The sequence below is a fragment of the Monodelphis domestica genome, chromosome 6 (assembly GCF_027887165.1).
Source record: "Monodelphis domestica isolate mMonDom1 chromosome 6, mMonDom1.pri, whole genome shotgun sequence".
In the NCBI taxonomy this organism is placed as follows: Eukaryota; Metazoa; Chordata; class Mammalia; order Didelphimorphia; family Didelphidae; genus Monodelphis; species Monodelphis domestica.
This window is the reverse complement of record NC_077232.1, coordinates 8,806,578-8,820,835: the sequence shown is the minus strand read 5'-3', so window position 1 is coordinate 8,820,835 and position 14,258 is coordinate 8,806,578. Positions and strand designations below refer to the sequence as shown.

General features: G+C 60.9%; 2 protein-coding genes across 33 annotated transcripts in view; one reads left to right on the top strand and one right to left on the bottom strand.

Moving 5' to 3' along the window:
• Window positions 1–11,212, bottom strand: part of NRXN2 (neurexin 2) — a 173,916-nt gene extending 162,704 nt beyond the window's left edge. For 29 of the 32 annotated variants that reach the window (XM_056801448.1, XM_056801464.1, XM_056801473.1 and 26 more), the window contains exon 1: window positions 11,007–11,211. The gene's annotated coding sequence lies outside the window, so the exon portion shown is untranslated. Of the gene's footprint in view, window positions 1–11,006 lie in introns of all 32 variants that reach the window. The other 3 variants (XM_056801461.1, XM_056801462.1, XM_056801463.1) reach the window with 1 other exon arrangement.
• Window positions 5,188–11,674, top strand: LOC130455197 (basic proline-rich protein-like). Its single transcript, XM_056803728.1, has 2 exons — window positions 5,188–6,044; window positions 10,831–11,674. The coding sequence occupies exons 1-2, from the start codon at window positions 5,188–5,190 to the stop codon at window positions 11,672–11,674; spliced, it is 1,701 nt and encodes a 566-aa protein (XP_056659706.1).
• Window positions 11,675–14,258: the final 2,584 nt, after the last annotated feature.

Below are 14,258 nucleotides of genomic sequence, written 5' to 3'. Positions count from 1 at the left end.
CGATTTCCGCTGGCAGAGGGAATGGGATTTCATGTTGCTGTCTACACGCCCCGGCTCAGTAAGGACTTGGGGGTGAGGGGGCCGGGCAGGACAAGAGGGCCCACTCCACAGAAGTGTCAGCACCAGGCCCACTCAGCCCCCCTTCCATCACACACACACACACACACACACACTCTCACACACACTCACACTCACACACACACTCACAATCATGCTGAGCTAGAACACGACAGCCATGGCAAAAATAGGGAATCGGGGTGGGGGGAGCCCCAGGGGCTGGGCAGCAGCATGCCAAGAGCATTTGGCCTAGATGATGAGAACCAGGGCTGGGAACCTGCACCTGGGTTCTAGAGGACAGAACAGTGCAGCAGATCTGGCAGAAGGCAGCTGCTTGGAGTCATTCCCTTGCTCTGGGCTCTATTTTCCAAGCCCCTCCAAGGGCTGCCTTTCTGCATTCTAAGAGCCTCCCCAGGTCTGGCATTCTGGGTTCTAAGTCCTCTTCCCAAGGTCCCTCCCAGCTCCCACTTCTCTGCTCGATTGTCCCAAGTCCCTCAGAGCTCGGACCATGTCCAGCCCCCTGGGAGGGAGGAATGCCAGGCTGAGCAATGACCCCCACTCCGGGGGGCTGGGGGGGTCGAGGCCCCAGATTCCTGGGAGCCGAGGAGCAGGCCTGGAAGGGACCCCTCTCCGGCCTCCTCAGGCTCCTTCCTCCAGTGCCAGGCATGTGGTTATGGGCATGGGGGTGGCGTGGAGAAGGGAGGGCTGGCAGGGGCACACGTGTGCCCACGGGCCCGGCTTGAATGAAGAAGGTGTGACTCAGCAGGTCTGTGTGCACACTCTCATAGGTCAGCTGTTTGCTAGGTAGGATGGGGAAGGGAGGCACCAGAAAGGAGCAACAGCATCCAGGACTTGCTCCCTCTAGACAGCCCATCAGGGCTCCTTCTCCACAGGTGACAGCACCGGACAGCCAGGGGCACAGGGAAAGGAAGTGCAGCCCCTGCCGGGCCCTGACCTGGAGGCCTGGGAGCCAAGGAGAGGCATTTCCCCAGGAGGAAAGGGAGCCGGTGGCACCACTGTACCTGAACACCTGGGTTCCCTCCAGGCTGGCCCCTGGAGAATAGGCCGCAGAGGCAGAAGCAGCCCCCAGTGCCCCTGTGCAGTGTGTGCTCCCAGCACCTGCTGCTCTCTCCGGGCCCAGGGGTCCTGCTCAGCCAGGCTCTGGCTCTCCTCCAAGATTTGCTCTGTTCTTTCCTGTCTCCCCTCTTCTTGCTCACCATCCCTCCCTCCCAGCCTGGGACATCCCATTCAGGGGAGACCTCCGGCACTGCCTTGTCTCCCCACAAGGCACCGAGCCCCCAAGAGAGGCTTCACCTAGTTCTGAGCCTGGCGAAGCCGCCGAGACAGAGAGAGAGCCGGGCATCGTCTTTGAGAAGGGCATCGACGAGGTGGGAGTGCCCCGAGGAAGGCCACCACCAAAGGAACTTGAGAGCATGTTTCTGGGAGGGGGCGGGGGGCCTCCCAGGAGCACCATCCGGGGAAGGTGAGGCCCAGCCTTATTCTGCTTGACCCAAAGAGCAGAACAGGACACAACAGGCGGAGCAGGGGGCAGTGAAGACAAATTTAAGCTCAACGTCATCAACGTTGTCAAGCGGCGGCTCACCGCCAGGCATGCAGAGGATACAAAGACAAGACTCGGCCGGGCCCTGCCCTCCAGGAGCTTGTGTTCACTCAGAGAAGAGCCAGAGGAGGAAGCACGGGATGGTCCAAAGTATCTGAAGATGTTTTTCTCCGGGACAGAACGAGTAACGCAGAGAGAGGTGGCAGACAAGGACCTTTTACAGGAGGTGGCCTCGGGGGGACACTAGGGACTCCGAGAGAGAGAAAGAGAGAGAGAGAGACAGACAGACAGACAGACAGACAGAGACAGAGACAGAGAGACAGAGACAGAGACAGAGACAGAGACAGAGAGACAGAGACAGAGAGACAGAGAGAGACAGAGAGACAGAGACAGAGAGAGAGACAGAGACAGAGAGACAGAGACAGAGAGACAGAGAGAGACAGAGACAGAGAGACAGACAGAGACAGAGATACAGAGACAGAGAGACAGAGAGACAGAGACAGAGAGGGAGAGACAGACAGAGACAGAGAGAGACAGAGACAGAGAGCTCCAAATGGACCAGCTCGATTGGAAGCCAAAATGAGGGGCAAAGAAAAATCCTTCTCTAAGGATGGATGGGAACCAGGGCTTCCTTTTTACCTTTCCCTTCTATCTCACAACCACTACGAAGTATCAATTCCAAGGCAGAAGAGTAGTCAGGGCTAGGCAATCAGGGCTAAGTGATTTGCCCAGGGTCATACAGCTGGGAAGTCTGAGGCCAGATTTGAACCTAGGACCTCTGGACTTCAGACCTGGTACTTTGTCCACTGAGCCGCCTATGTGCCCTGGGTTTTCAATGGCAGAACAAAAGAATCAGTTATTCTTCCTAGAGCTAATAGGGAATTACTAATATGCAGGAGAACATCATGGTTAAACTTATACTTTAGAAAAATCCCTTGGGGCAGCTACATGGCTCAGTGGATAGAGAGTCAGCCCTAGAATTGGGAAGACCTGAGGTCAAATCTGGCCTCAGATGCTTCCTTAGCTGTGTGACCCTGGGCAAGTCACTTCATCTCCATTGCCTAGCCCTTGTGGCTCTTTTATTTTAGAACTAATACTAGGGAAAGGAAAGAAAGAGACAAAGAGACAGAGAGGGAGGAAGGATGGAAGGAAAGAAGCAAGGAACAAACGAATGAGCAAAGGGCTGAAGGGAGGAAGAGAGGAAGTAACAAACGAATGAACGAAGGACTGAAGGGAGGAAGGACTGAAGGGAGGAAGGAAGGAAGGAAGGAAGGAAGGAAGGAAGGAAGGAAGGAAGGAAGGAAGGAAGGAAGGAAGGAAGGAACAAATGAGCAAAGGAATGGAGGAAGAGAGGAAGGAACAAATGAATGAACGAAGGACTGAAGGGAGGAAGAGAGGAAGGAAGGGATGAATGAAGGAAGAGAGAAAAGAAGGAAGGAAGGAGGAATAAAGAGAAGAAAGGAAGGAACAAAGAGAGGAAGGAAGGAAGGAAGGAAGGAAGGAAGGAAGGAAGGAAGGAAGGAAGGAAGGAAGGAAGGAAGGAAGGAAGGAAGGAAGGAAGGAAGGAATAAAGAGAAGGAAGGAAGAAATAAAGAGAAGGAAGGAAGGAACAAAGGGAGGAAGAGAGGAAGGAAGGAAGGGAGGAAGGAAGGAAGGAAGGAAGGAAGGAAGGAAGGAAGGAAGGAAGGAAGGAAGGAAGGAAGGAACAAACAAATGAGCAAAGGAATGAAGGGAGGAAGAGAGGAAGGAACAAATGAATGAATGAAGGACCGAAGGGAGGAAGAGGGGAAGGAAGGGATGAATGAAGGAAGAGAGAAAAGAAGGAAGGAAGGAGGAATAAAGAGAAGAAAGGAAGGAACAAAGAGAGGAAGGAAGGAAGGAAGGGATAAAGAGAAGTAAGGAAGAAATAAAGAGAAGGAAGGAAGGAACGAAGGGAGGAAGAGAGGAAGGAAGGAAGGAAGGGAGGAAGGAAGGAAGAAAGGGAGGGAGGAAGGAAGAAAGGAAGGAAGGAAGGAAGGAAGGAACGAAGGAAGGAAGGAAGGAAGGAAGGAAGGAAGGAAGGAAGGAAGGAAGGAAGGAAGGAAGGAAGGAAGGAAGGGAGGAAGGGAGGAAGGAAGGGAGGAAGGGAGGAAGGAAGGGAGGAAGGAAGGGAGGAAGGAAGGGAGAAAGGAAGAGAAGAAGGAAGGGAGGGAGGAAAGGAGGGAAGGAGGGAGGGAGGGAGGGAGGAAGTCCTTTGGGCAGCTGTTTTTGAAGGCTAGATTAGACAGAGAAGCTGGAAGCCACAAGACCAATAGGAGGCCACTGGAATAGTCCAGGCAAGAGGCCCTGGGAGAATGGGATGGGGCTGTGGGAAATGACAAGCATGGTGACTACAAAGAGGTTTGGAAGCCTAGGAGCTGAGGCCAAGTAGACATGATCACGCCGACTATGGAAATGAAAGGAAGCTGCAGTGTCTGTGGCCAAGTTCCAAAGAGGAGAGGAGAGAAGCCGGCTCCCCAGGGCGGGGGGCCGTGGGGGTGGAGCACTGCGTGCATGGCTCAGCAGGTTTTGGGGTGTCACAATCAGTTTGGGTTGAACCTGCTTTTTCTTCTTCTTCTGACTTTTTCTTCTAGAAAGTGTTTCTGGGGAATGGCTCTGGAAGAGAGGAGGCGAGGGAGGGGGAGCTGGTGGATGGGGCAGTGTCCAAACAAGAGCTCTTGGATGGGGGTACCCCAGAGAGGTCCCAAGCCCGAGCTGGGCGCCAGTGACCAGGAGTTTGGCCCTGCCTTTGACAGAAATGGGCGGGGGAGCTGGAGGACAAGAGGACGAGTCCTGCTGGAGACCCGTGAAGTGGAGATGGGTGCCTAAAGGACTTGGGGGGAGCTCAGTCCACATGAACGCTGGATCTAGAGGTCTGGGAACCAGCCAGAGATCACTGATGTCCTGAGAGAGGATGAGATCACCTCGAGTAAGCACGAAGGCCCGAAGCAGGCCCTGGCCTGCGCCCTGGGGCACATGTGTGGGGGTGGCCGAGGAGGATGTCTGAAGGCCCCAGGGAGAAGCTCTCGACAACAGGGACAGGCAGGGAGCTCCCCGCACCCTTGCAGAGACAGCCCTTCCTCCAGAGGGGAGGCTCGGGCTCCCAGCCAATGAGCTCCTGGGAAGATTCTTGGGGAGCTGGGCCCCACCCTGGGCCAATCCAGTGCCCTCTGGGGGCCCGGCTACCCCTCTGGGCTTTGGCCTGACGCTCCTGCAGGGTCCAGTAACCTGCTGCTCCCAGAGAACCAGGCCCCGCGGCACCTTCCCCGCCAAGCCGGGCACGGGCTCTGGCGCCAGATGGCCGGAGCACTGCCCCCGGGGTGCCTGGCCATGCCACGGGCCAGCTCGGGGCCTGTCGTGATCTGTGCTGCCTTAATGCCGCCTGACTGAAGGGAGAGCCTGCAGGGGGGAGCGAGCAGGCTCCCCTCCGCCTCAGAGAGGTCCGACCCCCCTTAGAGGAGGCCTCACGGCCTGCTAGGGTAACAGGCAGGACGTCTGGCCCCGAGCTGAGCCGCCTCCCTCCACTCCCTCAGTGGCACCTTGGAGGAGGGATGGGGGGAGCTCCCGGGGGATGGGCCCCTGCTGAGGCCCCGGGCTGGGGGGCTCCACGACGCCCTCCTCACACTTTCCCGGCCCCTCCTCGTACGGCCTGCTCTCTGCGCCTTCCTACAAGACGCCCCCCCAAGCCTTCTCCTGCCTCGGCGGCGGGGCCTGCTCTGGTGGACAGGACGAGCCCCAGCCCCAGGGAGCCCCAAGAGCTCCGGAGCAGACGGGGAGGCACTCCTGCCCCCAAACCGAACCGGCAGGAGGCCCAGGCTCGAACTCTGGCCCCTGGCCTAAGGGCTGCTGGCACTGGCTGCCCAGGGACGGCTCCCTCCTTCTTGCCGCCTCTCCCAGCAGCCTCAGGGTCCCAGCGGAAAGGGAGGCCCCAAATCGAACTTCCTTGTGGTCCAGGACGCCTGGCCCGAGCTCACCGGGGCAGGCTGGGAGCAGGCCGGAGGAAGGCCGGGGCTCCCCGAGTTCCTCGGACTCTGACCCGGCCCAGGCAGCCTACACTGGCAGGGGGACGCCTTGGGGCAGGCCCAGAGCCGCCGCCGCCGCCCCAGGCAAGCCCAGCTCCGACAGCCAACATCCTGGCCTCCCTCAAGTCCCTTCCAGCCCAGATGGGAGCGAGGACGACTCCAGGCCACTCCGGGAGCCACCAGGAGAAAGCAAGGGCAGGAGCTGCTTCCCCGTCAGGCCTTGGAGAAAGCTCCGGCCAGCCTCGCATCAAGCAGAGTTCCCTGGAAGAGAGGCGCCCCGGCTGCCTGGAACCAGCAGGAAGTGCTCCCAGGGCCAGCCCCAAACTAGAGGAGGGGAGATCCCGGCCCGAGACTCCCGGTCTGGACTCGCCCCCGTCCCACCTTGGGTGAGTCCCTGCAGCCGCTAGGCCTCACTTCCTCCTTTCTAAATCAGAGGGGTAACAAGGGCGACACGGGCGGGAGCTTCTCTTTTTGTGGCAAAGGCAGCCGGCGGTGCATGAGTAGAGCGCGAGGCCTGGAGCTGGAAGGCCTGAATTCAAATCCCAACACTGACTAGCTGTGTGAGTCTGGGTAAGTCACTGTAACTGTTTGCCTCAGTTTCCTCAACTGTAAAATGGGGATAATCGCCGCAGCAGCTGCCCCTCCACAGGTGGTTGGGAGGCGGCTCAAAGGAGATCCCTGTAAAACAGGGGGCGCTTTTCGAAGACGTCCTCCCTCCCTTCCAGATGTTCTAAAGGCCCTCCCGGTTCGGATCACCACCCAGAGGATCCTTTCCTCCTCTGTCCAGAGGCCTGCAGGGGCCTGGCAGCTCTGCCTGGGAGCCGGTGATCCCGAGGTGATCCCATCCCACCGAGATCTAGCTCAGAGGACCTCCCCTGCGCTAGACTGAAGCAGGCTCAGCGCTTAGTCACTGGGAGATGCCACTTCACAGAGGTTTGCTGAATGACTGAGTGATGGCAGCATGTCTCATAAGGAAGGTAGAAGGATTAAGGGTGATGAAGGCGAGGGTAGCAGTAGGCAAGAAAAGTCTCTCCTTCCTCCCTCCCTGCAGGGGGGAGCAGAGTCTGCCCACAAACACACAGGGAGACCAGGGATGCCAGCAGGAGCAGCACTGGGCAGGGGGATTGGGGTCATGAGAGGGCCTCAAGAGGCAGGAGAGCATGGGGAGGGTGGAGGACGAGGCCCAGCCGGGAGGCCAAGCACCCCTAGAGAGGGGCTGATTGCACAGGGGGGCCTTGCCAATGTCAGAGCAGTTGCATGTGGGAGGTTAGAGGGAAGGGGGTGCAGAGGACAAATTAGAGGGCTTAGGGGGGGCGGGGCTGCCCCTGGGGACTATGTCAGGGGCTCAAAGAGTATGTGGGAGAGTGAGTGGAATTGTGGAGGAATTAGGAAACCTGCGGAGGTGTATAGGGAGAGGGGGGAGCAGGAGGAAGGAGCCCTAATGCCTCCTCCATCATCGCCATCGTGGAAGAAGGGTCCAGCGGCAGTGACAAGAAGTCCTGACCATGCTAGCACTGTAAAGTTTGCAAAGCTCTTCAGCCCCATTGTGCAGAGGAGGAAACTGAGGCTTGGGGAGGCTTGTCCAGGGTTCGTTCAGCTAATAAATGGCTGAGGCCAGTCCTGTGCCCAGCACTCTGTGCTGCTTACTACCAGTATAACCTTGAGTAAAAAAGGTCCTGGGCTTCTCTGGGCTTTAGTTTCCCCATGTGTAAAGTGGAAGTGGTAGGAAGTAGATGAGAGAGAGAGAAAGAGAGAGGGAAGGAGGGAGAGAGAAGGGAAGAGAGAGACAAAGAGAGGGAGAGGGGAGAGAGAGAAGGGGGTGGGAAAGAGAGAGAGAGGGAGAGAGAGAGAGAGAGAGAGAGAGACAGAGAGAGAGAGACAGAGACAGAGAGAGACAGAGAGAGGGAGAGAGAGAGGGAGAAAGAGAGAGGGAGAGGGGAGAGAGGGGGGGGAGAGAGACAGAGAGAGACAGAGAGGGAGAGGGGAGAGAGAGAAGGGGGTGGGAAAGAGAGAGGGAGAGAGAGAGAGACAGAGACAGAGACACAGAGAGAGACAGAGAGAGGGAGAGAGGGAGGGAGGGGAGAGAGAGACAGAGGGGGAGAGAGAGACAGAGCGACAAGAGAGAGAGAGAGAGAGAGAGAGAGAGAGAGAGAGAGAGAGAGAGAGAGAGAGAGAGAGAGAGAGAAAGGGAAGGAGGGAGAGAGAAGGGAAGAGAGAGACAAAGAGAGGGAGAGAGAGAGAGAAAAGGAAGGAGGGAGAGAGAAGGGAAGAGAGAGACAAAGAGAGGGAGAGGGGAGAGAGAGAGAGAGAGAGAGAGAGAGAGAGAGAGAGACAGAGAGAGAGACAGAGAGAGAGAGAGAGAGAGGGAGAGAGACAGAGAGACAGAGAGAAGGAAAAAGAGAGAGAGAGAGAGAGAGGGAGAGAGAGACAGAGAGAGACAGAGAGAGAGAGAGAGGGAGAGAGAGACAGAGAGAGAGAGAGAGGGAGAGAGACAGAGAGAGAGAGAGAAGGAAAAAGAGAGAGAGAGAGGGAGAGAGAGAAGGAGGGAGAGAGAGACAGAGAGAGGGAGAGGGGAGAGAGAGAAGGAGGTGGGAAAGAGAGAGGGAGAGAGAAAAAGGGAAGGAGGGAGAGAGAAGGGAAAAGAGAGAAAGAGGGAGAGAGAGAGAAAGGGAAGGAGGGAGAGAGAAGGGAAGAGAGAGACAAAGAGAGGGAGAGGGGAGAGAGAGAAGGAGGTGGGAAAGAGAGAGGGAGAGAGAGAAAAAGGGAAGGAGGGAGAGAGAAGGGAAGAGAGAGACGGAGAGAGAGAGAGAAGAGAGGGAGAGAGAGAAGGGAGGGAGGATGAGAAAGAAAACAAAACAGAGCAGAAAATGAGAGAGAGGAAGAGGAGGAGGAGGAGGAGGAGGAGGAGGAGGAGGAGGAGGAGGAGGAGGAGGAGGAGGAGGAGGAGGAGGAGGAGAGAACGGGCCTGTCCAGGCTGGGGCTAGATTTTCAGCAAAGGCTTGTTGGGAAACAGGCTGTGTGTGAATTGCGGTGTAGCTGCATGCATGCGACTGGAGTAAAGTGTTGCTGGCATGTGTGCAGCTGACTCAGGGGGTGTGAGCATGTGTGTACACCGAGGATGGGCGTCTGCGAACGTGTAAGGGGCTCCCTTGTACCCAGAAAGCAACATCAGAAGCTCAAGGCTACGAGGGTGCGAGCGCCCTCAGCCCCTGGCCTGTGCCCCTTCAGATGAGGAGGGGGCCTCGGTCACCTCTGAGGAGGCTCCCAGCTGTAAAGCTGTGACCTTGTTTTACAAAAGGGGGGCTTGGCGGTGGCCTCTGGGGCTTTACGGGGGAGCAGAGGTCTTGTAGGGGACGAGGGAGGGGAGGGAAAGGAGGGAGCCCTGAAGCTGCGCCAGGCCCGTCCTGAGCTCCATACAAATATTTCTCTCCTCTGATCTTTCCCACAGCCCTGGGCAGTTGGTGCTATTATTTTTATTTGACAGTTGAGGAAACTGAGCTGATAAGTGTCTGAGGCTTGATTTGAACTCGGGTCTCCAGGCCTCCAGGCCCAGCTCTCTAGTCACGGTGGCCCTGGCTCCCCTTCCCCCCACTACTCTACAGAGGGGGCTGAGGTGGGGGGAGGACCAGGCCTGAAGGAGCTTGGGGTAGGGGGCTCAGATGTCTAAGGGACGGAGAGCTCAGTACCTGGCGCTCAACAAAAGCTGCCCTGAGAAGGGGGGAGGGTGTCGGGGAATGGGGTACACTGGAGGAGGCTCAGGGCCTGGAAGCAGAGTGATGTGTGTGTCGGGGAGCCGAGCACCTGTGGGAGGTCTGTGTGTGTCTGGGCGAGTGTGGGCGGTGTGTACTCAGGTGTGTGCGTGTGCGAGTGCGGGAGAGGAAAGGGACCGTGTAGGAGTGTGTCTGGGTGTGAGGCTGGCTCAGTATGGCCGTGTCTGTGTCACTGGGGTGCTGCCTGAGGCAGCCCCAGCCCTGGACACACAGGATCCGGAGGCCCCCCAGAACAAGGCTGGAGGACCCCCGGGAGCCCACCTCTGCCTCGGAGCCCCCCAGTCCTCTCCCACACCTGGAAGCCCCCCATCTCGGGGCTCCCCCCAGCCCAGAGCACACCCCATCTCTCTGCCTCGTCCCTCACACACGAATGAATGAAATGGGGGGAAGCCCGAGAGGATCCCTCCAGGTACTGATGTGGGACAAGCCGGGAGGGGGAGGGGCAGGCCAGCCCCCTCCTTCCCGGGCCTTGAAGGAATACTTGGGCTAGCCGGAAACTACTGGTGAAGGAGGACTCAGAGGCCTGGACTCAGGCCTAGGCAGCAACAGCCCACAATGCCCTCCCGGTCCCCAGCCGGCCCATCTGCCGCCTCCCTCCCCCAGAAGGAGGCCCTTTCCGGCTCCCCCTCCCTCCGGGGTGTCTGCCCTCTCCCCAGTCACCGTGGGCCCCAGCCCGCCCCTCCCCACCTCCAGCCCTGCTCTCTGGCTCCCAAGGACCCTTCCTCCTTCCCCTCCTCTGAGGCTGCTCGGCGTCCCGGCCGTAACCTTCCCCTCGGCCGCCCCCAGTCAAAGCCTCAGGTCCCTCCCTGGCCCTCCTGCCATCCTCCTCCTCCTCCTGCATCCTTGCCCAGACCACAAGCTTCCTTCCTTTTTCTCAGGCACCCCAGTCTGGCCTGCTCTCACCCTCAGTCCATCCCCCGCCCTTGCCCGGAGACACCCCAACTCCTGCTGGCTCTCCCTGACTGCACAGACCCCCCCCTAGCCCTCCTCCCCCAGTTATTCCCGGTCCACACTGGTCCAGGGAGCGAGCAAGCGAGTGAGGGCACGATTTCCCCCTCCCCGCCATTACCATCTCTCCTCCCTCCCCACTAATCCCAGTCCTCTGCAGACCCTTCAGAAGACAACAGCCCCTCCTCCCCTCCCCCTCCGGGCACTGCCACAAGCTGGGAGGGGGCGAAGATGGGGGCGTCCTCTAGAGCCGGCATTCCCCTCCAGCTCCGGGGAAGCCCCTCTAAACCAGCCCCCCCTCCGCCGGCTTTCAATAGAGCACCCAATCCACCCGCCCCAGCACACAGCACCCCCATCCACCTCGAGCCCAACCCCTCCCATCCGGGCTCCCCCCTCCCACTTCTCCCCGATCTCCAACCTTCCTGACCCCCTCAGCCCCACCCCCTCCCTGCAGCTGCTCCCCGCCCCCACGGCCAGACCCCGGCCTCTCCCACCAGCCTCAGCCTCAGCCCCCCCACCGCACCCCGCCACCCGCCCTCCGTGCTCTCTCGTCTCCCCCTCCCCCTCCCCCTCCCCTTCCCCCTCCCCCTGGCGGGCCCCCGCCCCTCTCCGCCGCAGCCCCCCCCATACCTGGCTCTGGGGGCGCCTGGGGCCCTGGGGCCCCGCCGTCCCTGACGGGCTGGCTGGCGGGGGGAGCCGGGCGCTGGCTCGTGCCTCTCCTGCCTCCCCTCTCCGATCCCGCCGCGGTGCCGCTCGGAGGATGCTCCACCAGGGAGGGAGTCAGGGCGGCTGCTCCCGCCGCCGCATCCCTGCAACACCGACTGACGGCAGCATCAGTACCAGCGCCCGCGCCCCCGCCCCCCCGCGCCGGCTCATTGGGCCGCGCGGCCCGGACGGACGCGGCGCCCGGCCAATGGGCATCCTCCTCTCCCCCTCCTCCAGCCCCTCCTCCTCTTTCTGCCTGCTCACCGAAGCCAGGCGTCCTGGACTCCCGGCTCGCCGCGCTCCTGGGTCAGCCGTCCTGGCACCCGGGAGAGGCGCTGCTTCCGCCTGCCTGCCTGCCCCTCTTTAACTGGGGGCCGGGAAGCGCTTGGCTTCAGCGCCTGGTGCTAGAACCCAGGTGTCCTGGCCCCCAGCCCTCTCTGCCCTCGTGCCCTGTGGGGGCCGAAGCCCCCCAGCTTGAGAAAGCGGCGCACGTGGAGGTGGGGGCGAAGACACCCCCCAGCCTCTCCGGACCCCCGAGCGGGGCTAGGAATGGGAAGAGGAAGGGGCCAGGGCAGGAAGCGCCCCCACTCTGACCCGCCTCAAGGCAGCAGATCGGAGGAGGGACCCCAGCCCATCGGTCTTGCTGCTGGGGGCAAGGGCACCGACCTTGGTGGGCTAAGTGCCACCCCCACCGCCCCCTGCCTCTCCCCACCCGACCCCCAAGGTCACACCGGGATGGAGCCCCCGAGTGGCCTTCCGGTGGCTCCTGCTGCCTGGGGGGTGGGGTCGTGGCAGGACTGCTTCATCCTTCCTGAGTCAGAGTGGGAGGAGTTGGCCTTAGGGGGGAAGGAACCTGCGTGGCTGTCTGGGGGTTCCCTCTCCTGCCTCGGGCCAGGAAATCCTCTTTTCAGGAGCAGGGATTCCCCAAAGGCCCCAGGGGAGAGGGGAGGGGAGGGGGCAGGAAGAATGGAGGGGGAGTCAGTCCTGGGTCAGTCCTGTGGGGGGTGGGGAGGCAGCTGGGGGACCTGCAAGCACCCTGCGGATCTCCTTGCCCTGGTGTCTGTCTACCCCAGGCTGTGCAGGTGTGGGCAGAGCTGCAGCGGGGTCACTGGGAGCCCGGAGGCCTCTTATGGGCCGGCCCAGGATGGGGGGGTCCGATGGCTGGAGTCAGGGCCCACTTCGCTGGTCGGTCCTTCAGTCTCCAGAGGGGGCAAAAGGGGCAAGGGTTCACCCGGCCCCCTCCCCCTGCCTCGCACCCAGAGCCCAGTGGAGTGCAGGGCCTTGTTAGCAGGTTTCCAAGCACCCAGAGCTCTTCATTCCCCTGCGGGTCCCAGAGGACTGAGTGAGGAAGCACTTCCCTGGGCTTGGAGCAGACCTTGACCTTGGGAGAGCCCTCCCCCTTCCCAAGGGCCCACCGACCTGAGGGGAGCTCCGGGAAGAATGCTGAGTCAGGGGGGCCTCGGGCCCTGCCGAAGTCCCCCCTTCCACCAGCCGCCCCAGCTTCCTGGGTCCCCCATCTTGCAATCCCTCCTGAGGTTCTGGAGGGCCCCTCCAGCCCCCCAGCCTCCCAGGCTCCTCCTCCAGCACTGTCACCCCCGCACCGGGGACCCCGGCCTGGGCACCCCCTATCAGCCAGAAAAGGTGCTGGGAGAGGGGCCCATGGAAGCCCTGTGGGCTCCCTCCTTCCTCCCCGCTCCCTCTCATTTGCCTCCCCCGTCTCTGTGGCCATCGGAGCCTCCCTCCTCTGTCCTCCCCCGCCACCCACCCCCCATCTCCTGGAGCTGATCTTAGCCACCAAGGGCAGGAAAGGTCGGCACTGCCGCCCCTCCCTCACGCCTCCGGCCAGCCCCCACAGGCCCAGAAGCCTGCCTTCCACTGCCTGGGGCCCCACCCCACGTGGGGGGGGGCGGCCCCCTCCCCCCAAATCACCCAGACACCGCTCAGAGCCCAGGCCCGGGGCCCCACCCCTCCCCCACGCAGACACAGGTAGGGCGGAGAGCCTGGGGGAGGGGCGCGGAAGGGTCTGGAAGAAGGGGAGCCGGGGTCCCAATGGGAAAGGAGACAGCGAGCTTGGGCTGGGGGAAGGCGGCTGAGAGAGAGCTGCCAGGCGAGCGAGGGGGGAGCCGGAGCGGGAACGGCTTCACAACACAATCACCGTCTGTTGTTATAGCAACTCGGCCCCCAAATCGTGAAACGGATATTACAGCCTGGAGAGGGGGAAGGGACAGCTGGGGGGGGGGGGGGGAGCAGGGCATGCCGAGGAGACGGGCCCCAGGGTGGGAGCAGAGCCAGGATTGGGGTGCTGGGGGGAAAGCCAAGGGCCCGGCTCGTTCGGAGAATTAACTTCCTCTCCCTGCTCTTGGAGAGCCATTGTCGGGGGCTGCGTGCGCGCGTCCCCATCAGCCCCCCCCCCAAGAATCCTGCCGCATCCGCAGGTGCAGAAGCCCCCAGAGGGACCCCGCCCCCCCCCCCGCACGCACACGTCCCAGGACCAGGGAAAGGAGGCCGGCTCCAAAGGGCACGTGCCCCCCTTCTCCCTGGAGCCCCTAAGCCTGCCCCCCGCAGGAGCCCCGATCTTGGACCTTTGGGATCTTTGCCCAGGACTGACTGGGCGAGGGAGGGCCAGCCGGAGGCCAGAAGACCCGGATCGATATGCATTTCCTCCGAAATCACTCTGCTCCATCTGCCCCGCAGGGCAGGGGACAGGACACTTGGGTCTCCTGGGGAGCCTCTGGGTGGAAGCATAGGGGAGGGGGCCCAGAGCAGGTGGATAGCTCCTGGCCCCTGAATGGGACCCCGGCAGGAAATTCCTGCCTGGAGGGGGAGGTTGGGCTGGATAGCTCCGGAGCTCTCTGGTTTGTGCTTTCTGAGATGCTGCAAAGGGCTTCCTGGCCTGAAGGCTCTGAGATGCTGTGGTTCTAGGTTCTAAGAGCCTATGGGCTAAGGGCTAGACTTCTGAGATACTGCCAAGGGCTCTCTGGTCAGGAGGCTCTGAGATGCTGTGGTTCTAGGTTCTGGGTTCTAAGAGCCTCTGGGCTAGACTTCTGAGATGCTGCAAAGGGCTTCCTGGCCTGAAGGCTCTGAGATGCTGTGGTTCTAGGTTCTAAGAGCCTATGGGCTAAGGGCTGGACTTCTGGGATGCTGCCAAGGGCTCTCTGGTCAGGAGGCTCTGAGATG